This window comes from Martes martes (genome assembly GCF_963455335.1).
Source record: "Martes martes genome assembly, chromosome: 11".
Taxonomy (NCBI): Eukaryota; Metazoa; Chordata; class Mammalia; order Carnivora; family Mustelidae; genus Martes; species Martes martes.
In genome coordinates, this window is record NC_137899.1 from 62986593 (window position 1) to 63010224 (window position 23632).

Sequence of the window (23632 nt, forward strand, 5' to 3'; positions counted from 1 at the left end):
CAAGCAGCATCCTTTCTCCCCACTCACTCCATCATCTCACTAACCAGTCTACACGGAGGGGCTCGTGCACGGCTCCTGGGAAGCTGTCCTTGAGAGTCCCAAGGGCTGTGGACAGTGCTGGCCTGTGTAGTAGCAGTAGTCCTCTGTGTTTACACAGACGGAGGGCATGCAGCGGGCTCCTGTGTTCCTTGCTTCATGGCAGTCCTGCAGCAGCACACATGACAGAGGGGAACAGACTGAGAAAGTTCTGTGGCTCCCCCAAGACAACGTGCGAGTCCATGGCAGCAGTTAGGTGGCCTTCCTGAAGGGGAAATGGAGACCTAGAGCTCTGTCACTCCCCAAGGCAACATGGAAGTCTGCAGGAGAGCTGCGACAAGGATGCCGGTCCTCCCAGGCCCAGTTCCTGGGCAAGGATATCAGCAGGACTCTTTGCAATGACCAGAGCACTTCCTCAGACTTGGTCTTATAGAATGTGCAGCAGAACCCAAGGAAAAATGCAAGGATGGGATTTGTCATCCTCGTTGTGCAAATGTGGAAACTGAGGGCAACAGAAGTGAAGTGACTGGCCTAAGATCAGAGAATAATGATGAAGTTGATTTAAGATAGTTGTTGATTCATTTATTCCATTTTTAATCCCCCCAAAGATTCTGTTATTGATAAATTTATAAAAATAAGAAGTTAATTCTATAAAAATGATGTCCTCAGGGCTCTTCTGTGCTCCAACCATGGTAAACCTGCCCCCTCTTGCCTCTGGGCCTTTGCACGTGCTTTTCATCTTATCTGGAACAGCATTTCCTTCTCTTGTGATTCTTTCTTGTCCTTTGGGTTTAGATATCACTTCCTCCAGAAGGCCTTCCTTTACATTCTTTTCTTCCCTAAGCCCTAAGTCTGCTTGAATGCCCTCTCTGTGTCCAGAACACCATGCTTTTCCTGTCAGAGCAGAGCCCCTCCCCCACTCTTTTCTAGGTGCTTCTTGTTATTTCTTCCCTGAGTTACTTCCCATGAAGGAGATCTATGTCCACGTTGTTCACAAGCATAGCATTAGCAGGAAGCATCCTCTTGGCATGAAAGTTCACACAGAAATTTTTCTTTTTTAATGACTAATCGAATTACGGTATGAAAATAATGACTATGTTTTGAAGGAAAGAAAAGATAATTTTATCAAAAGCTTGAGCTGAAATAATTACCACAGATGAGGACCATGTCTGGCTTGGAGCTTCCTGGCAACCCAGGCAAAATGGAAATATGATAAATTATATCATTCCTACTGTTTCAGGAGTACAACCTTCTTTAGGTCTGGTTCCAAGTCCACAAAAAAACAAAACTGATCACACATAAGGAACACTGACTCTAGTCAGACAGCATCTGCCATCACAGATCACAGATGGGGACAGGGTGGGATGACACTGAATGGCAGTGGGGAGGGCTGGCGTTTTTCTAGGGAGCCTGAGTGACCTAGCCCATCCCAGGAGGCTGTGGCCTCCTGGGCCCACAGGACAAAAGGGCCGTGCAGAGCTGGCATTTTATCCATGGCTCCCCTGGGGGTTGGGGCCTGTGCTACGTGCTTTACAGGGGTTATCTCACTGACTCTTCACAACAACCTCATGAAAGTTGGGCCCATTATCATCATCCTCATTTTACAGATGAGAAGACTGGGGCACAGGGAAGTTAGGGAAGGTCGCTGTGCTCACCTAGCTAGGAGTGGCACAACCAAGATTGAAACCCAGGCAGCCGGGCTCCGGGCAGTGGGCTCTAACCCAGAGTTGGGACTCGGGGGAGATGAATAAGGTGCTCCCCTTGGGTGCAGAATTCAAGGGGGTACCAAAATCCTCAGTAATCAGCAAAAATAATATTTTCATATCAGAATTAATCCAAAAAATCCACAATGAACGAAATACCAAAAATGTTTGGCAGATGGGATCTATCCTTGCACTTGCACGGCTCCCCTCACTCACCCCTCCTGACCCTGACTCTGTCCCCCACCTGCTCTCTGCTGCTCTTAACGCAGTGCAGGTCTAAGGGATTCGAAATCCAATGGAGCCTGCTGGCATCCCAGCAGACCACTTACCAGTGGTGTGACCTCAGGCCAGGTGCTCGGTATCTGAGCCTGTTTCCTTCTGGGGCAGAGGGCAGTGTTAACAGTACTGTCACACCAGCCTGTGACAGTTTTCAGTGTGACGGTGCCCGTAAGATACCTGCAGGGCAAGGGAGGCTGGCCCGGCTGCTGTATAACAAGCGTCCAGGACTCGGACATTATGGGCGTGCTCCTTAATGGAGTGTGTGTCCAGTCCCATTGTCACCTGGGTTGGTGTGCTTCCCATCAGTGAGGGGGCCTGCTGTGGAGCACCCTGGCAACCTCTGGGACCGGGCTGGCGGCAGCTGGCTCCGGTTCAGGCTGCTCCCTGGATGTGCCTGCCTTCCCCACCAAGGAGGTGAGAGGAAAGGGGGTGCAGCCCCGGTGGGTGCTCACTGCTTTCTCTTCTTCCCAGTTCGAAGTTGGTCCCTACGGATGCATCCTCCTCACGCTGTCTGCCATCCTGTCCAGGTCCACAGAGCTGTGAGTGTCTTCCTTCCTCAATTCCTGGGCTGGGCTTGTCTGTCTGGTTCACTGCTGCCCCGAGCAGAGCCCAGGGCCACGCTTGGTGCACAGTGGGTGTGTAGTGAGTGTGGTTGAGAGGGTGAAGGAAGTGGCAGAGTGGGGGAGCGGTATAGGCCAGGGCAGTTGGAAAGCTGCAATGCTTGTGTCCAGGGCCAGCCCTGAGGACAACAGGTGGGCGAGTGCCCAGGGGCCTTGGAAGCAAGACGATTTCAATGACATGCATTTTTATCAAAGGCAGCCTCCCAAGCTGCCTGAGAGCTGGACTTTCTCCATCACACTCATCCTCCATGGGCTTTCTAGGCTTCTTCTCCCTTTTTGTCACCTGGGCATTATGTCACCAGGGAGGGTAGTAGCTTAACAGCTCATTAACGGTTTTATAAAGTACAATTGATTACTCCTTCCCTTTCCAAATACAGCACAGACTCCAGAGGGCATGGGGGACCCAGGGAATGAATTTTCACTTTGCGGGGGGGTGCTTGCTGTGGGGGATGATTTGGGAACAACCCCAAGCAGGTGGGCCCTGAGGAGTGGGGAGGCAGAAAGAATTGCTATGTGGTGCCCAGGCTGGGGAGGCCCCAGCAGAAGGAGACACTTGCTCCCCGTGGCTGGGCCCAGCCAGGGCCTGTCCCATCCCCTGCAGGCTCCGGCTCCGGTGGGAGGAGGACGAGGGGGCTCTGTGGCCTCGTGCCGCCAGCCTGCCTGCTGCTTGCTGCTACTGACCTTATTAAATGTGGTGCATGCACAGATTTTCTAATGGCATTTTTCTTCTAATCCTGCCGTAATGATATGATTCATTCCTGGCCCAGGCTCACGTGCATGGAGACCGTAAGCCGCACCGCCTCCTCCCCAGGCCTGGGTTTGCTAATCCCTCCCGGCCCAGGTTGGGTGGGGATCTCTGGGTGTGTGGGTGAGACCCCTGAGCTACAGAGAGGAAGCTAGGCTCTCAGAAGGGCCAGGCTTGGTGACATCTGGCTATGTGATCTCCTGGGTGTGTTTCCCCATCTGTACAAGAGACCCTCTGGCTCTGGGGGTCTAGGACTCTGACCAGAGTGTCTCTGTTCTGGCGATCACTGGGGCAGCTGCGGCAGGTCCCACTCACCAGCCCAGGAGCTGTTTACATGTGTGCCCCCATAGAGAGCAGCTCTGGCAGCCCTCTCTGTCCACAGGGGCCTTCAGAGCCCCATATCCAGGCTACTTTCCATGTTGTCTGGAGCTGGAGGACTTGGGCTGCTTCTGTCCCCTCCCTGCTCCATCCAACCAAGCCAGGCAAGGGTCATTCCCTGCCCAGGGTGTGGTACCTGTGGGGCATCTATCGGGGGAAGGCTGCCCTACTGGGCCTGCACAGCCTCATGCTAATAGGCCTGAGGTCTCAGCCCTGCCACCGTCCTCCCCTCACTACACACACGCAGAAGTACAGACACACACACACACATGCACACAGATACACACAGACACACAGACACACAGATACATAGGTACAACATACACAGATATGCAGATAGATACACAGACACATACACAGACACACAGGCATACAGATACACACACACATAGAGACACAGATGTACAGACACAGACACGCAGACACACACATGCACATGAAGGCAGACCTACACATATAAATGCACAGACACACCAAGGTATACATACAGATATACATAGAGAGACACAAGCACACGGACCCACCAGGAGATCTGGCTGGTGTCACCTCATTCCCCTTGTTCTCAGGACAGAGGAGTGAAAGTGCACCAAGATGATCTCCCTCTTGCTCAGGGCTCCTGAGGACCTTCCTGGGTCCTGGAGGCCGATGTGTTGGGGCCCCCAGGGGCAGCTTTGGCCAGCCCATCCCCTGCCTTCCAGAAGGACCGACACCGAGCCCTGCTTTAGCACTGGACCCAGCAGGGCACCAGTTGGGCTCATCTTACTCCTGGGCCTCCCCTTGCCTTCTAAGAAGGCAACATAGAAGACACTCTCATTAGCAGTAGGAACGAGAACAAGCAACATCCGGCAAGCTTCCTTCAAACCCGGTCCGATGCTGCAACTCTTACACCAGAAACTTGCCTTGTCCCCACACAACCCTGTTAGGTGGCACTGGTGATGCCTACCAGCCTCTCTGTCTCTCAGGTGAAGAAACCAGGCTGGCCCTGGGCTCACGCAGCTCAGCCCAGGCAGCCGGGCCCCAGACTGGGTTTGCCACTTGGTTTCAGGTCTGAGTCTACTCCTTTGAGCCTGAGTTTCTAGCTCTGTGAAAGGGGAATGATAATTCCTGCTTTACAAGATTGAATGAAGATGTATAGGTCCAGGGCTTGGCTAGGCTTCCAGTGGGTAACACATTTTAGGTGATGGCCACTGCTTGTCCGACCCTGTCCCAGCTGTGCTCAGAGGCACCTTGTGTCCCATCCTGTTGTGTCTTGCCCTCAGTCTCGGCTTGGTGCCTGGTGGTAGAGACATGGCCACGGCGGTGTCCCACAAGAGGGGATGTGTCCCCTGGTGGCGGTGCTCACCCCAGCAGGCACGTCCTCAGCAGCCCAGGGGGCTCCTAGGGGGCTGTGCGCTGTTTCTCGGAGGGTGCAAGAGAAGGGGAGGTGGGAGAACCAGTCCCTGCCCTGGGAGTGTGCCGCCCAAAGATGGGCTTGAGAAAGACACTCACCCTGTCTTGTTTGTTCAAGTTCAAAACCACTTCTAGACAGACTGAAGGCTTCTGGTGGAGCATGGGGCAGACTTGGGGCCCAGGGCTGCTGGGGCAACATGGAGTTGCCATGTTGCCCCATGGAGTGGAGGAGTGGAGCCAGTCACTCCTCCCTGTGGTCTCCTGAAAGGGGTGGCAGGACTCCTGAAAGGGGTGGCAGCATGAGGGGAGAGACAGAACCATGGCGAGGAGGAGAATGATCCATTGAAATGGTGCCCGGCTGCTGTGAGAGATTCACGCTGACATTATTTACAATAACACGTTAGACTTCCTGGCATTTCCAGGGCTCCTCCAAAGGAGCTGTTCTCTGGCTTAGAAGGGGAGCCCTTGGAATGGCCTACACCTCCTCTGTGCCCGTCGCATACTCCAGAGGTGCTTCCTTCGGCTCTCCAGAGCCTCCAGTCTCCCATCTCAGGACAGACGCCAGACCTGGAGGTGGGTTTGCTGCGATTCCCTTGGCAGGGATGACAGTCCTGGGATGGTGAAAGGCCACTTCCTCCTGGCCTGCCACAGGGGCTGGCAGCTTGCAAAGGGCCCCTGGGGGCAGAGGCCATCCAGCACAGGCTCCATTTGTTAGGCTGAGCTAATAGGCTTGCCCAGGGCGGCCCCAGTGGGTGACATGTCACACCAGAGCATCCCACTCATTGGCTGGGATGCAGCTTTCAGATACCTGGGTCCCCATCTCTGCTCTGCCAGCCCAGCCTATGCCTTAGGTCCTTTACCTCTAAGAGGAGGGAGGCAAACCAATGCTTCTTAAACTGTGTAGTGAACCTGAAATCTGACCTTTTTTTGTTTGTTTGTTTGTTTTTGTTTTTGTTTTTTTTTTTTTTCTAAATAAACCGTATTCCAAAGTTCACTGTAAAAAGCAGATGTGGCAGGACTGGAGTGGGGGCGGGGGGAGGCGGAGACCCCTGCATGCCCCTCCCCATCTCCCAGCCTGGCCCCAGGAGACCCCTGTTTGGAGAAGGCCCAGCCCTGCATACAAAGCTCACCAGCGGTAGGACCGGACGAACCCCGAGGGCCTTCCTGCTCTGGAGTTCAGATTCAGCCTCGCCAAAGCCTTTGATGCTGTTTCAGGGCGATCTGTTACTACTTTGGGCAGTTGAAAACATGTCCTGGTAGCCCAAAGAGAGCAATTTTTCCAATCATGGGCCGTGCAGTGGAGGGCTTGGAATCTACCCCCCCACCCAGCTCTTTACAAGTACAGCACATACGGGTACGCTCACGGAGGTGTGTGCGTGGGTGAGGGATCCGTGATGCTTCAGGACTGGGTGTGAGATGATGTGGCTGTTGGTGGTGACCTTTGAGATTGTGGGCAGGTGACTTGATTGTGTGAGTGTGTATGTGTGTCTGAGGGCATGGCCATCCCTCCCTCTGAGCAAGGGCTCTCAGACTCCTGCCTGAGGCCCAGGGGCAAGCCTTGCACCCAAGTCCATGCCTCCTGTCTGTCGGCTGTTCCCAGCTCTGGGGGGAGCCAGGGTGAGGGTGCCAAGGGAAGATGTGAACACAGCCCAGCCCTGCCTGGCTACCTTGCCCTCAGAGGCCGGAAGAACAGTAGTGAAGCTGGCCTTGGAGTTTTGTTTACCGGGGCCGACTGCAAATCCTCTATTTTTTTCCACTTGATTTCTAGCCATCTATTTTCCTGCCTAAGATCTTGAGTTGCTTACAGTAAATCTCATACAGGCTTTCATGCTTACCTAGGTCCACTGCTTTCCAAACCACACGGCCTAGAACTTTCCCCAGCAGGCTCTCACAAGTCCCAAAGATGCTTGGGGCCCCGGGGTCGGGGGCCAGCTCAGAGCCAGACCTGCACAGTCTCCTGAGAAGCCAGCAGTGATTTGGGGCCTGGCACAAGGCGGGGCTCCGGAGATGCCCACTGAGTGGCTGAGGCCCGGCTGGTGGGGGAACAGCTTGTGAAGAGACCTTTTTCAGGCCTCACACCCATGGCACTCAGGGCAGTGGCATTGTGGGCCGTCCAAAAGCAATCTTGAAAGTCCAAAATAGGCAGTAGTTTGTCATCTGCTAAAGTAATTTTTGAAGATCACAAGCCGGGCCCTGAGCGTGAGGGGCAGCACCCACACCAGGGTGGCTTTGTGGCTCTCTCAGTAACTTTCTCCAGGAGAGGAAAAATAACAGCACTGTTTAGTTCTTTGTGGAAATAGCCCTGAGAGAAAGCCAACCGTGAGTGTTGGTGATACAGAGGCAAGTGACAGAAACTTGAATCCTAGCCAGTGTAAGCAGAAAACAGCAGTATTAATTGATTCGTATCAAAGCCCAGGGCTTTAGGAGCGGCTGGATCCAGGAACCAGGCAGCGTCTCTGGGACATGGCATCCCTCCTTCTGTCCCGTCATGCTTCTTTCCTCCATCACAGCTGTGTTCTCAGAAGGGCCCTGCTGCATGGTGGGCTCCGCTGAGACCTATGGAGAGGAAGCCCCCTGCTTTTTTTTTTTTTTTTTATTTAAAGATTTTATTTATTTCAGAAAGAGAAAGGCAGAGGGAGGAGCAGAGGGAGAGGAAGAAGCCGACTCCCCGCTGAGCAGGGAGCCCAACATGGGGTTCCATCCCAGGACCCCGGGATCATGACCTGAGCCAGAGCCAGACACTTAACCCACCGAGCCACCCAGGCACCCCAAGGAAGCCCTTTCTCCAGTGCCCCTCAGGCTGCCGGCAGCCGTGACCCCATTTGTGACACCTCGTGGTGGCCAGGCTTAGGCTGCCCCCATCATGGGGCATATGTGAACACAGAGGGCCCAGAAGGCAGGCAGAACCCACAGAGGTGGGACCACTCTGACTGGAAAGGAGTGGGCTGTCTAGTCAGGAACTGGGAGCTTGGAATTTGTCAAGGAACAGGAGACCAGGTATGAGTTTGGGAGTGGGTCAGATCTGGGCCTTAATTGAGGCCCCCACAGGATCCCCTCAGAAAGAAGGAAAAACAATAAGAAAGCTTCCAGATCCCGCAGAGCTCACTGAGGCAGAGACCACCTCAGTAGTGGGCTGGGCCAAGGGCTTGTGGCATAAGAATTTGAGCAGGGTGGTGTTCTTGTTGAGAATCCCAGGTTCTTGGTGGTCCCAGATGTGCTGTTGTGATGGGAGGGGGTCAGCTTTCTCCCCCACCCACCTGCTGCACCTGCCTGGACTCCTCCAGCCCAGAATAATGCGGCACACACAAAACCATACAGACCAGGCTTGGGGCCATTATCCCATTTTACAGATGTGGGGACCAAGGCTCTAAGAAATTAAGGCAGGTTCCTGGCAAGTTGACACCATCCCTGCATGTCCTGGCCTCCAGTCTAACCCTGTGCTCACATCCCCTTCCTGGGCTGGGGGAGGAGTGACAGGCACCGCCCTGCTGCGTCTGCTGACTTAGGAGAAGTAGGAAGCAAGACCCTTAAGGAGGCCCATAACAAACCAGGTGCTTGTCCACCAGCTTCCTTCTCCATTTCATGTCGGCCGGCATCTTTGGGGCCAAAGCAAGCCCGGCCCCAGGCTGGCGAGATGGCAAGTCAGGGCTGGTGAGTGTCAGTGGGGTATGCCTAAGGGCAACAGGTCCACCCAGGAACACTGAGCCTCCTGTGGCTGAGGGGGGCTGCTCAGCCCAGGCCACACTCGGGCAGAGCTAGGAGGGTCTCCTGACCCTTGTTGCTTCTAGCAGCCCCACCCACTTACCCAAGGGCTAGACCTCCATGTTCCTCAAAGGGCTTGGGCATCCAAAGAAAGAGGATGGGCCTTGGGAGGAGGGAGAGGCAATTAACTTTTTGGAAGAATCTTCGGTTCCGGGCCAACCTCAGTTGCTTGGGTGGGAAGCTTCCTTCTGGCCAACTCCGCACCCCTTCTGGGATTCAGCTTCTGGAGGCTGTTCCATCCGGGCCTTCCTTGTGGCTTCTCCTGGGGTGGGTGTGGGCCAGGCTTACATGATTTAGGGCCCATTTGCTGTGCATCTGCAAAATAAGAGCCCAGTTCTGGGGGCCGGGGGCCCAAGGGACACGACATACCCCTGGCCGTCAAAGTCCTTGCTGCCTGGAGGGACAAGGCTGGCATGGGCGGCTGCTCTGAGGAAGGGGCCGGCTGAGGAGAGATGGGGCACGTCTGTCCCGGGGTAAGGGAGGTGTCTTTATGGAAGAGGCAACATTTATCAGGGCTCTGAGGGGTATGTGGGAAGGGTTGGGAAGGAGTGGGAAGTGAGGTGCTGGCGCGTGGGGAGAGGTCTAGCGGGTGGTGGGGTGGAAGGCAGCTTAGGAAGGGCCGGGGCACCTCTCTGTTCCCTTCCTTCCTCCAGGCTGGCTCCTGGCTCTCCATCCGTGCACCTTGCCCTCCCTCCTGGGGTCCCCACCTCGCCCCTTCCTGTCCCGGCCCCTGCCTGGAGAGTGGCGGTCACCGCCAGCCCCTCCACAGAGGAGCTCTGTGCTGTTTGTGGAGCCCTCACGGCAATAGCTCTTTGAGGTGCGTGTTGTTATCCCCATCAGGAGATGACACCCCGAAGGCTCAGAGATGGAAAGCAATTTGCAGAAGGTCACACAGGGCAGGTGGCAGCGGGGGCCTGCCACGCAGGTGTCCTGACTCATCGCCCACTCCCTACAGGCTTTCCTGGGAAAACAGTCCATATCCGCTCTACCCAAGTCCTTTTTAGATATTCATAGTTCCATTTCGGCCGCTTGCAGGCCTCCATTTATTCTGGGTTCTTGGCTGCAACACGAGCAGTTGAGGTTGCGGGAATCGTGACCTCTTGGTCATTGTGTTTGTAGTTGTTATTATTGTTGTTATCGTAGGAAAAAGGAAGTGACATTTACCAAATGCCAGATGCTTTATATAGTTCACCTTGCTCTTCCAGCAGTCTATAGTAGAGGGAGGCACCGTCCCACCTCCCCACTGCAGGGGGGAGGCAGCCTCAGAGAGGGGGACAGCCAGTAAGTAGCAGGAACTGGATTCGAATCCAGGGGCCCCTGCCTCTGGAGCCCAGGTCCTCCTCGTTGTTCCACCACCACCCTTCTCCCTACTGATCGGTCCTCAAAAGTCAGTAGAATTCCCAAGGGAGGGGGCAACAGGGAGGCCCGGCCAGAGCGGGGTGTGGTGGTGCTCCTGGGGCCTGGGGCCTTGGGGTCAGGTGGAGGGGAGGTGGCTGGCCAGATCCTCCTGGGTTAATTACCACCTATTTTAGGCATGATGTTTTAAACATCAGAGTCACAAACCAGGCACACTTGTTCACATCCCAGAAGGTCCCCGGAGACCCCTGGCTCCAGTCCTCTGGTTTTCTAAGTGAAGACATAGGCTGAGAGAGAGAGAGAGACAGACAGGGACTTGCCTGAGGTTAACTCAGCCCATCTGAGGCCGAGCTGGCCACTGACCCCACCTCGTGGACATTGATTTTAGGTGAGTGGCTTTGACGGTGGACTGGAACCGTGTCCCTAGGCCTCTTAGACCTACTTTGTTCTTATTCAGAAACTTCTGTACCAGATGCCCAGATTCACATGTTCAGATGGACGTTGGGGAGGCTTAGGGTGAAGGAACAAGCTGTGCCCCAGCCAGGGAGGTGGGGACCAGGAGTGGAGCTTCAGGGCTCCCTGACCTGCTTGAGGCTGGCCAGCCAGGCTGAACATCCCATGTTTCAGGCCACAGTGGACACTGTGTGATGTTGGCACCGGAGACGCTGTCTTGGCCGCCCGACTGACTGTATGATCACAAGACCACATGTCCCTTCTCCTTTCTGGGCCTCAGTAGCCCCCTGGTGAAATGGAGATGGCGGTTCGTGCTCTTCTGGCCCCATGAGGCTTCAGAGAGGACGGTGGATCTGAAAGTGAGCTTCCAGGTCCTGCAGAGTCAAGGCTCAAGCCCTGTAAGCTGCTCAGTGGCAGAACGTCTGCCCTTGGAGGCATGTGACGAGGGGCGACTGGAGGGAGCAGCAGCGCTCTAGCCTGGCTTCCCGTGCTCAGTCTGGCCTGACACCTGTCCTTTGCCCCGGCCTGCTTGTGTTCTTGTGCTAGGCATCTGTTTTCCCCGCTGCAAACAGCTCAGCTCCAAGGTCTCTGCCAACCCCCCGCATCCTCTTCGTTCTGTTTCTTGGTGCAGTGCGGGGTCTCTGGGAACTCTCCATGAGGCCCAGCTGGGAGAAGCAGGCCTTGCTGGCATCCGGGGCAGAGCTATCTGTTCCTGTAATTCTGGATACTTTTGCGGCGAGCTTCACTCCGACCGTGGTCCACATTCTGGCCCTTGGCTCCCAGAATGCTGAGGAGGAGGAGTGGTGGCAGGACAGCCAAGGGCCAAGCCACTCCTCGTAAGTTTCCCTTATGGCAAGTCTGCTCAGGCTCCTCCCACCCTGTGCTTCTCAGAATCCAAAATCCAGGCAAGCTCCTGCTCCCTGAAGGGGTCCCCTGTGTGCATAATAGCCTCAGGGCACAGGCTTCATCAGGCTGAGGCTGCCCCTGGCTCCTGTCACCCAGCCTGGTAGCTGGCCCCAGGCTGTGCGGAATTTTTTTAGGGCCCAGCATTGTCCAGTCCCCATGTAGCCCGGGGAAGGGATAGCCTGCCCTTTGGACTGAACGACGTCAGTCCCAGGGAAGTCCTCAAAGCTGGTGGCTCAGAAGCCCAGTGAGTATGAGGACCTCGGAGCCCAGGCAACCCTATCTCTGATTCAGCCCCTGCTCCCAGGATGCTGCATGCCCTTGGAGACCTGGGGGTTCCCCAGAGGGGCTATAGGAGCTGGAAGAGGGAAAAGGATGGGATGCCTTCAGCCAGAGCAGCTCTGCCTTAATGTCTCATGCATCTGGCTTCTGCCTAGATGACATTTGAAGAAAGATCTCTGAGTCTAAACAGACGGGGGAGGCCGCCTGGTATGTGTTTGCTAGGGCAGCCGTCACAAGCACCCACAGCCAGAGTCGCTTTAACAGCAGAAACTGCCAGGTCTGGGGGCTGGAAGTCCAAGATCAAGGTGTTGGCAGGGTTGGTTTCCCCTGAGGCCTCTCTCCTGGGCCTGTGGGTGGCTGCCTGCTTCTGTGGCCTCCCTTGGTCTTTCCTCTGCCAGCTCGCATCCCTGCCATCCTCTTCCTGCAGGGACCCAGTCAGATTGGATTAGGGCCACCCGAATGGGCTCGGGGAACTTAAATCACTCCTTGAAAGGTCCTGTCTCAGAGCAGAGCCGCATTCTGAGGTACTGGGGTCAGGGCTGCAGCATATGAATTTGGGGGTGACACAGTTCAGCCCCAAACACCATGCATCTTGTACAAGGCCCTCATGTCACAAAAGGGGAGACTGAGGCCCAGAGAGGAGAGTATGGCCGCCACAGGGCTGGCTGGGGCTGGAACTCCAACCTGCTGTCGGCCCTGCCCTTTGAACTGCCCTCTCTCTGGGCAGGGCAGAGGCCGTTTTTCCTTTGCTCAAGGACTCCTCACACTCCGCTCTCCAGGGAATTCCCCTAAAGGGAGGTCTGGGCATCTAGATTTGCCAAAGTTGTAAATCTCTTAAGCCGTAAGCTGCTCCCTGGCGTCTGGCGAATGCCCTAATGTGAAACGCAGACGTTCCTCCCTTTCAAGCTCCGTGCTCACTCCTGAACTTCCCATCGTGTTTGCACCTAAGGATGCAATTACCATTTCCTGCCATTGTCCTCTCTGCTTGTCCCTCCGCTCTCGGCTGACGCAGGCTCTCAAACCCTCTGGGTGAGCACGAGGCTGTGAGATTATGGAGATCGGACCGCTTCTGAAAGCTTTGGGCTGGCTCGGGACCAGCGATGCTTATCGGTCCACCCAGGACTCCTTTGAGGTTATTTTCTTCTCTTCAGAAGATGTCCGTATATGCGGCAAAAAGCGTTTCCATCAATTCTTCTGCCTGAGCTAGCACCAGTTGAGCGCTGCCTTGGGCCATTTGACGCCCCAGCCGGCTCCTCCCCAGGCCCGCTGGGCTATCTCTGGTGGGTGAGCCCCCTAGGCCCTCCCCAGGCCCCCCAGGCGCCCGTGCTTCTCCACCAGGTCCCCGCAGTGCCAATGCGGCCCATTTTCCCATGTGGACCACAGACTGTCCGCATTTGTCCACGGTTATTAAAAACCACAAGAAAGCATTTCTCCGGCAAAGGTCACAGAGCTTGAGTTTCTAAACTTGTTTGGGAAGGATACGGGGACCAGGGTGTTTTAGGTTTGTGGACTTATGGCAGATCTTAGATTTAAAGCATAAAATTGAGACCAGGTTTCTCTTCTCTTCCACTAAAAGGGAAAACAAACATCGTGATTGCTGAGCCCTTTCCTCTGGCTTGTCTGTCTGTGGTCTCTTTGGGGTGGGGCCAGAGGGGGCAGGCCAGGCCGCTGGGCATGAGCTGCAGCCTCCCGTCTCCCCCAGCGATGCCCTTCTGAGTCTTTCCATGTCTATAAAATATAGTAACCCTTATTCTGCCAGGGGCGGGACTATATTCCATGGATGCTGGCTCCTTTCCTGTCCACGGTTCCGTGGCTGACAAGAACACTTGGTCTCCTGAAGGATCTACATGGGGATAGGGAAAAGGAGTTGTGTCCTGGTGGGGGACTTTCTAGATGGTCAGGGAGCATTGAGATTCATGGAGGGCTGGGCTTGCCTCCTGGTGCCAGCCTCCCCAACGACAGAGCCACACTGATGGTGACTTCTGGTCCCCAGCTCTGTACAGCCCTAAGAAATCGGCTCCTTCTGGTTTGAGGGATGTGTTTTGGCCAAGGAGCATTTCACCTCATGCCTTCTGGGGGGCTTCCTTCTGAGGGTAGAGCCGTTGTGGTGAGCTGGGGTCGGGAGAGCACAGGCCTCCAAGACGGGCCGCGGGATCCTCCATTGACTCCATAGGCCAAAGCCCCGTGCCCTGGGCAAGTCAATGCTGCTCCAAGTCTTGGTTTTCTCTTGATGTCTGGGGAACCATGTGTGTCCAGGGCCTGGTACACGGTCTGTGCCCAGGTGGCACGGCTATTATTATAGGACTCCCATCGCTCCCATTAAACAGACTTGCAGGCTGAGGCCTGGAGACGGACGGGGATGTCCCAGTGCCCATGCTGGTAAGCGGCAGTTGGGCTGTGAATGCAGGATGCTGGACTGCAAACGCAGGGGCATGTCTGCTGTGTCACATGTCCGTCACCTCCCCGCGTGTCGGTAGTGGCCCCAGGGAGGCCAGAGTGGAGGTCACGGCCCAGAGGAGAGTGAGCCTGGGCTAAGGAACCCTGGGTTGGCCCACATCCAGAATTCTGGGCCTCAGCCTGGACCCCGAGAGGAGCCCCTGGTCACCTAGTGAGGTTTGCCCGGGAGGCCTGAGTCAGGCAAAGGTGTGCTAATACCACTTCTCCTGTGTCTTCTAGTGTCCGCCAGGACTTCGATGTCCCCACCAGTCACCTGATTGGAGCACATGGATACTGCACCCAGGTCGCGGTTGCCGAGGGTCGCCGGGCATTGGGCGCTTCTTTTCCTTCCTCCCCTCTTCTTTCCTTGCCACCCTCCCCCCCCAGCCCTCTCCCAGTGATTTTCATGTGCCAGCCTCCGTCATGGAGACCTAGAAAGGCCACTCAGTTCAGTTTTTGCTCCAGGGGGGCTTGCTGTGCCTGATCTCTGTGCTTGGCACTGCGGGGGAGGGGGGGATACCAGGAACAGAGCCAGGCGCTGCATAGCCCAGAGCCGCAGTCCGAGCCCTGGGGACAGACTGGGGGCTCTGGGCCAGCGGGGGCCATGAGGGCCATGAGGGCCACGGCATCCTTTGTATTTGCACAGGGTACCATCTTGGCAATGACCCTCCCTGAGCTGTGTGGATTTTCTTCCCCTCCCCAAGCCTCAGTTCCCTTGTTTCTAGAATGAGTAGTTTAGACTAGACCAATGCTTCTTAAACTTTGATGGGCGCATGAACCCCCCGAGAGTCCTGTTGAAAAGCAGGCTCAGATCCAGTGGGTCTGGCCTGGGGCCTGACGTTCTGAATTGCTCACAGGCTTCCCAGAGAAGGTGATGCTGCCTGTCCATGGACCACACTTTGAGTAGCAAGGGGCTACGTGTCCACTAAGCTTTGCCACTGCGTTGATTTTGAGTCTTGCAGCAGCAACAGCCTATTTCCCCTTTCTCCCCCATTTCAAGAGGGCTTCCTGTGCCAAGGAAGGTTTGAGACAGATGGGGAGCAGAAGCCTCCTCCCCCTTGAAAACCAGATGGGAAAACTTGAACCCATCTGAAAGGGGCCGCGCCTTTCTTAGACGCCACTGCCCCTGAGGTGCAGTATCTCAGAGCAGACATTTCCTCCAAATTCTTTCTCATTTCCTCTGCAAGGACACAATGGGGCCCCTTCGCTATCTCCCTCCAATGCGGTTGCCTCCATGGCCATCACAGGGGGCCTCTTTTACTGTCACGAGGGCAGGGGTCTTGATGTTGACGGAGGGCTTTATTCATCGGGGCATGGCTTTTATAATTCAGGGGAAAACACTTCTGTGAACTCTTCCCTCCAGAGCTGATGCTCATTTTTTTTTTTTTTTAAGACACATTTATTCAGCGTCATGATCAGACTATTACATTTAGCAATCAACAGCATGGGTGCAAAAAAAAATCTACATTAAAACCCTTTGTTGGAATGCTTTACACTTTCCACAGAACAGAAACTAAAATAACCTGTTGTACAATTAGTCACAAATACAGTCCTCGAGTTTTTTTGCCCATACACATGAGTATTGTCTAAAACATGTCTTCTTTGTAGCGGCTAGGCCCTGCCACCACTGTGCTTGGCTGAGTTCACAAATCTGGTGTAACCTGTAGCTTCCCTGTCACTTCTCTGGCTCTCCTCTCCTGCTAAGCTTTGTTTTCTGGCAATAATTAAAACCTTCTGCCACTGCCGTAGCTGCTGCTGCTGCTGGAACCACCATAGCCACCTTGGTTTCATGGTTTGGCGAAGTATTGGCCTCCACCACCATAAGGGCCAGAGCTTCTGCCTCCAAAATTGCCTCCTTTCATGGGTCCAAAATTTGAGGATTGATTGTTATAATTGCCAAAATCATTATAGCTTCCGCCACCTCCAGAGTTGCTTCTATCATTACCAAATCCGTTATAGCCATCCCCACTGGCTTTCCCAGCTGATGCTGGGAAAGGCCTCTCCTGGCCATTCCCACGTACTGCCTGCTGGCCGGCCACGCACGCTGCCCTATCAGGGTTGGTCCAATGGGGCGTGCTGCCTGCCCAGGTGGGCTCACTTGGTTCCCTCCCCAGTGGCACAGCGGGCACTTAGCGGCCAGCATTCCTCTGGAATCTCTGCGGCCAGGTGGTCCCCTGCGGGTAACAAATGCAGGGAGAGGGAAGGACACCAGGGAGGATGCTAGAAAATGTGGGTGGAAATCCCCTCCCATCGGGGGGGGCCCCGGGGTCCCCATTCCTCACAGGAGGGTGGACCCCTCGATGCCCTGCTAAAGGAAGGGCCCTTCCCGCCATGTTGATGCAGGAGGCGCTGGCTAAAGGAGGCGGCCAGAGGAACAGGACTCCCCGTGTCACTGATCTCTGGGTTCTGGAGTCAGCAGGCTTGTCGGCCTGTGGCACAAGTTACAGGGCCCCTGGATGCGTGACGCCACTTGGCCGACAAGGCGGGGACAGATCTAGAACCCAGCCTGGGGCTTCCTCGCCTCTGCCTGTCTGCCTCTGCAGGCCTCCTCTCTTCCTCCCTGCTCAAAGACCCCACCATTGCCCATGAAATCCAAATAAGCCCTAGAGCTGCCTTCTTGGTGTTCACACCATTGTCCGCTTCCTGGCGTTGATAATGGGCGCTGGTTGTATAAGATGTTATCATTGGGGGAAGCTGGGTGAAGGGTGCACAGGAACTCTCTGTACTATTTTTACAAATTCTTTTGAGTCTATAATTATTTCATAATAAAAAAGTTTGTGAAAAAAATGCCATCCTTCAAGACCCACCCCAGTGTGGCTTCTCCACAGAGTGGCTCTGACTCAGCCAAGGAGTCCCGTGCCTGCCTGGCCCAGAGGGCTCTGAGCTCGTATTTTTGTATTCCCAGTCACATCCTACATTGTGCCTCAGCTGCGCAGGGATGCACCTGATCCCTGCCCTCGGCGCGGAGCCCGAGGTCAGGAGCCATTCTTACCCTCCAGCAGTCTCCTGCTGCCACCCAGGCTCAGTGAGTGTCTGTGGGATCAAGGTCACACTGAGTTCCTAGAGTCGCTCGACTGGGAACCGCTGGCAGCTTTCCCTGTGGGCTGGTGGGAACTCCAAATCCCAGCCCTCTTGTGATCTGGGGCTCTCTCCCTCCTTGCTTTCCTTCCTTTCCACCCTTTTTTTTTTTTTTTTTTTGTCCCCAATCTCCCCTGGACAAGCCTTTCCCCTTTCTTTCATCTACAGGAACTCGTCAATCTGCTCCTGACCGGGAAAGCCGTGTCCAATGTTTTCAACGACGTCGTGGAGCTGGATTCTGGGAACGGGAACATCACTCTGCTCAAGGGCATTGGTGCGCGCAGTGACGTCGGGTTCTTATCTCTCTTCGAGCACTACAACGTGTGCCAGGTACCGGGGCGCAGGGCTCCGGAGACAGAGGGGCCCGGCTCCCTGGGACTGGAGAGAAGGAAGGCGGGGAAAGGGAAGCTCCACTCCAGTTTCCAGAACTGGTCAGAATTTGGTCCAGTCTCAATCACGGAGGGTTGGGGAAGAAATAGCACTTGGCTGCCATCGAGTTCTAGCATGAAATTCCCGCCCAAAGCCAGCCGGTGCCATGTTCTAGGAAAGGTTGTTTCAAAGGGACTCCTAGGGATTTATAGGGGAACTGTGGGTCAGAGCAGATGCAGTTGGGGTATGTGTGTGTGTGTTGCCCACTCTACTCCACCAATCCCATCTTAACTAGTTACGTCTACAACCACCCGAATTGCAAGTAAGGTCACATTCTAGGGGCTAGGATCTCCACGTATCTTTTTGGGGGCCAGTTCCACCCTAACAGACCACTCGATCTGTTTGCTAGTGTACTGCCCCCTCTCCTTTCTCTCTGCCTGCAGCCAGGGTCTTGGGCAGGGCTGGGCCCCTGGCAAAGTCAGGCAGGGTAAGGTGACAGCGTGTCTCTGCAGGGCGGGTGGTTGTTCCTGTCTAGCCTGCTGTTAGACCCTCTCTGAGTCTCCGTTTTCATGTCTTCAGAGAAGACATTGTTCTCTGGCTGGTTTCATGGTGCCCCTCTGGCACGATCCCGAGTTCAGGCTGCTGTCCCGTTGATAATGGGCCATGTGGCTCGGCCTCCGCCCCAGGTCCTGCCCCTGGGGACAGGAAGCCGACCCCTGGGCTCCACAGACTTGGGGAGAACAGAATGGTAGTGGCTCCCTGATTTGCTGGTGTCAGGAGGGAGCCTAGGAATGCGGCCACGTTGGCCTGGAGAAGTACCAGGGCCCCTGAGCACCCAGCCCTGGGTGGGCTCTGGAAGTGTTTGGCCCGAAATTCCATGCTCTGAGAGAGGTTACCTTGGTCAGGCTCATGGAATCCCCGGGCTTACCGTGAGCCCTGGTTTTACTCTTGTGTTGAGGGTGTGGGTCGAAAAGTAAACTATTTTCCTTTGGTCTGTGGAGGGTAGTTGATGGGAACATCAGTTGGGGGTCATCCTTCCCTTGGAATAAAATACCGATTGAAGAAATTCAGGCCCTACAATGATCCAAATTCTTGAATCCACACAGGAACCCACCCCCCACCCCCAACACACACACACTATTATACGGTTGGCTGAAGACCGAAGCTTGTATCTTTCTTGCAGCAAGAGGATGTTTGCTCCTCTGCTTTGGCGCTGCAGGCTCTCTGAGGAAGGACCCTCAGGCCTTCTCTCCTCCCTAGAGCTCACTGAGGACTGGGCCTCTGAAGGAAAAGGCAGAGGTCTGGCAGTAGAGACAAAGCCTGTCCTCTCCCTTACCTCCGCCTGCCATCTCCTCTGTCACTGAACTCCTCTGGGCCTACATGGTTGGCCATGTTGGCTGCGGAAGGAATCCAGGAAGGGTTAGCACCCACACTCAGAGCTGGGCCCCCTCCACTGGGCAGCAGCAGTGTGGCCCCAGGGAAGGTCTGGCATTTAGGACAGCTCGTGGCATGGCACCCAAGATGGGACTGTTCCTATAAGGCTTAGGCTTTCTCTCACAAATGGCAGAAGCGGGCCCGCCTGTCATTCACCCTGTCCGGGGCTTCTCACGGCAGCTGGGATCCCCGTTCTAGGGCCCTCACTGAGTAGATGTGGGGGCTGGGGGTGACGGAGGTCCGGTCTGTCAGTGAGCTTATTAGATGACCCGCACTCTGGATGTGCCTGGGGGGAAGAAGAGGAAGCTCTAGGCCAAGAAGTGCACCCTCTACTGGACTAGCCGGCCTCCAGCCCCAGCCTGGCCGTGTGTTCTGGTCCTCCATGGGCTCGCCATGGTCTTGCCCATTGGAACTGCACCTCAGTCTCACCACCCCAGAGCTCACTAATGAGCTTACCACCCCCTTCCAGTCCTTCACTGAAGCCACTGTGACCTCTAACATTAGAGTAGACTGACTCACATCATTCTTTTGCTTCACACCTGTCAGTGGTTTCCCCATCCTCTGAGGCCATTAGGGGCTGAATTATGTCCCCTCACAGATTCACATGTTGAAGTCCTAATATGCAGTACCTCAGAATGTGGCTGTATTTGGAAACAGGGCCTGTAAGAAGTGATTACGTTAAAATGAGGTCCTTAGGGTGGCCCTTAATCCAATTGAGTAGTGTCCTTATAAGAAGAGGGAATTTGGGACCAGACAGGGAGGAAACGGCTATCGGCAGCCAAGGAGAGAGGCCTCAGGAGAAACCTGCCCACACTTTGATCTTGGACTTCCAGCCTCCAGGCCTGTGAGGAAACAAATTTCTGTTGTTTAAGCCATCTGGTCTGTGGAACTTTGTTCTGCCAGCCTCAGCTAACTAATGCAGGGACTGAGAGCCCAAACTTAGCGTGGCCTACGAGACCGGATGAGACCTGTTCCCTCCCTTCACGTTTTTGACTTAAATGTCACTTCCTAAGGGGAGCCTCTCCTGACCTCATCAATCCATCTGAATAGGGACTGCTCTTATGGTCCCCTGCTACCTGGTCCCTCTCCAATATAGAATTTTACTGCTTTCTTTCACAGGCCTCCTCTTGGTGTCAAGTGTCACGGTTTATTGCTTTTGAGATGCAAACTTTGCGTGCATTTGAACGTCTCTGGGGTTTTGAGGCACTCTTGCAGACTTTAACTGCCAGCTTGCTTTCTTCATGAAACAAACAATTATGGTGACTCTGATGGCATCTTAGATTCGGGGCAGGGCAGTGCAAATGTGTCTGTATGATTTTTTGATTACTATCTGCCTTCTCCATTAATCCAGGGACCCCCCCCCCCCACCAAGGGCAAGACTGGTCCTCTTTCCTTCCTTGCTGTACCCCCATCACCGAGCGTAATGTCTGGGACTGAAACACAAGTCATGTTGAAGGACAGTTACCCTCAGAGATGACTCTGCTGGCAATCATATGTTGGTTCTTTTTATATTAGGGCTTCTAAGCTGGTAATCCATGGCAAGGTGTGGGGGCATTCACTCGTCTCACCCCTGCAAAAGATTTAAGAATCCCCCTTTAAAAGTGACTCCTATTGGTGCCCTCTGTTCCCCTGCCAGGAGAAAGCCTCAGACTGTCCCAAAGGAAATGTGCTCTCACCCTCCCTCCTCGCCCCGGGCCTTTGGTCAGCTACCTCCGAACCCAGAGGAAGTGAATTTCAACTTTGGAAAATGTCACCCACTTGGAGGGGGCTCCTGAATGAGAAAACTCATTTATAAAATCTCTGGGCAGCTTCCCCCCCCACCCCCATAATCTTTTGACCGTTTAATAAATGGCAGGCTGCCCTTTTGTCCCCTCTCCTGGAAAATTCAGGATGGCTGATTATGCAGATGCCTGCCCTCTGGCAGGTTGCAGGGCTCTTTTTCATGCAGTGAATGAGCCTTGGGTCCCTGAGAAAGCTGCTTATTTGAGGTGAGGCCCTCATCAGAAAAGCCTTTTTTGAGCCCGGAATGGGAGCCAAGTTTGCAGTGGGGTTTAGGCACGTCTGGCCACATCGTCTGAGGTATCTATTTCCCCCACATCCACCAAGAAGAGGGCTCTGGAGTCACGTTTTAATGTCACGAGGGGCTGGGGTGAGGGCCTACTGGTCAGGTGGGGGCGGGGCAGGGCGGGGCGGGACGCTTGGAAAATGAGAAAACGGACACCTTGTAAAGATCGCCATCCTACCCCCTGAAGGAGGCCACTGTTTGTGGGCAAGTCTTTCCCTAGGGACCTAAGCACAGGTCCCCTGTCCGAGTTACCCCAATCTAGAGTCAGCTCCCAGGAGGGGCTCCGGGGGGCCCCAGGAAGACTGCTCGCCCTCTCTCCTGTGACAGGCCGGAGAAAGTATGCCCTTCTCCCCACTGGAAAAATAATTCCCATTCTTTCCTTAATCCGCAGGCTGTGGCTGTAAATACCTGAGCATGCAAACATCTCCCTGGGGCTGGTGGGGATTAGGCCAGAATCAGCCTGGCCCATGGCACGCAGGGAGCTGAATAAACCAGGGCCCGGGGTAGGGAGAGGAGCAGCCCCAGGGAGTCACAGGTGACGGGGAGAGAGCTCAGAGAGCTTGAGGGGCAGAGCCAGCCAGACCTCTGAGCAGGACTTTGCAGAGAGCCCCCACCGCTCCTCTGCCCTAAACACTCCCCTGCCCTAAGCAGCAGCACCGAGGGTCCTGGGGCATGTTCCGTGCCATCTGCCTTCCCTGAACACCCCTCTGCGGGGAGCTTTTCAAGGGAGTCTCTCATCAGAAAGTCCCAGCTCCTTATCCTCCTCTTCCCCCGAGCTCTTTCCCGAACGCCCTGCTAGTCCCTGGATGGATGTCCCTGGGCATTCCTTCCCGGCACCCCACCACAGACTGCTCACCCTGAGGCCCCCTCTCCCGTCTCCCTGTGGCTCCGAGCCCACCTGTCTTCAAGGTAAAGTCCTACCTAGTTCAAGTTCCACTTCATGCATGAGGACCCTTACTCGTCAAACATTTGCTCATGTTGGCTTCTAACCCCTGCCCTTGGTGCTAAGGGCACAGTCTGGTGCTTGGGAGGCAGGCTGGCACGTCCTGGTGAGGCTGTGATGCGCTGCAGGAGGGCAGGCGGGTACTGGGTACCTAGTAGCCCCCACCCAGGAGCTAGAGGGTGATTCATGGCCCCTGGTTGGCTAATTTGGGTGATGCAGAAACTGGAAGGCGGGGAGAGGTGTCCCAGTACTCTAGATGGGGGACGAGGGTGCCCAGGGACGGGTGCCAGCCGCGCTGGCATGTTTGAGGACTGGTGAGAGGCTGGTGCGGCTACTGGGTGTGGCCGTGGAAGAACCGGTGGGGAGGTCATCATCTGGGGAGGAGCAGCTGGCTGCAGAGGAGCTTTCCGAGGCAGGCTGGGCAGCCCTGTGAGCCGGCTAAGTATGGGAGAGGAAGCAGTGTGGGCGTCCAGGGTTTCAGGCCGGCATACCTCGCATCATGACCGTGGGTGAAACCCCTGAGAGTGGTGGACATGGCTCTGGGGAACAAGCCGTGTCTGTGAGCAGCACAAGGGACTCCCAGTCTGGCTCAGAGGCCGGGATCCCCCTCTGGTCTCTCTGAGGTCAGTCCAATCCGGGTTAGACGGAACACGCTTGGGCCCTTTCTGTGGGGCTAGCACCGGCATCTCTGTCCGCGCCCCGTCCCTCTTGCAGGTGGGCTGTTTCCTGAAGACGCCGAGGTTCCCCATCTGGGTGGTGTGCAGCGAGAGCCACTTCAGTGTCCTCTTCAGCCTGCAGCCAGAGCTCCTGCGAGACTGGAGGGCCGAGAGGCTCTTCGACCTCTACTACTACGACGGCCTGGCCAACCAGCAGGAGCAGATCCGGCTGACCGTTGGTGCGCCATCCCCACCGGCCCGCGTCCTCGGGGCAGGCAGAGAACAATGCATGCCCTCAGACCCGTGTCTGCACTGGGGAATCAGAGAGCGCGTGTCGGTGTGTCCTCCTACCGGAGGAGCCAGAGCAGGGCCTTGAGAAGCTGGTAGCATTAGAGGTATATGGTGAAGTTGAGAACTCAGAGTAGGGCGCCCCGAATACCATGCTGACAAGTTCAGATTTTCTTCTATGGACAATGAGGAGCCTTGGAAGGTTTTAGAGCAGGAGAGTGATGGGATCAGATGGGTTTTAGAAAGAATGATGCTGGTGGCTGATGGGGAGCAGGAGGGTGGGGTGGAGACTGGAGATGGGAGGCCTGAGGAGGGTGCTGTGGTCCAGAGGAGAAGCAGTGGACAGGAACAAGGGTGGGTCCAGTCAAGATGAGAAGCAGGGCAGGTACTGGAACAGTCAGGTCCCAGGAGCTGGGTTGTTGGTGCTGACCCACAGATTCAGCCCGGGGTCTGAATC

General features: G+C 55.3%; 1 protein-coding gene across 1 annotated transcript in view; it reads left to right on the forward strand.

The window, feature by feature from the left end:
• The window catches only part of MINDY4 (MINDY lysine 48 deubiquitinase 4), a 102729-nt gene that overhangs the window by 68798 nt on the left and 10299 nt on the right, over positions 1 to 23632 (forward strand). The window contains exons 13-16 of the mRNA XM_080818148.1: positions 2490 to 2557; positions 14583 to 14646; positions 17589 to 17750; positions 22946 to 23190. Coding sequence (XP_080674274.1) covers positions 2490 to 2557; positions 14583 to 14646; positions 17589 to 17750; positions 22946 to 23190 — 539 coding nt within the window. The remainder of the gene's footprint in view (positions 1 to 2489; positions 2558 to 14582; positions 14647 to 17588; positions 17751 to 22945; positions 23191 to 23632) is intronic.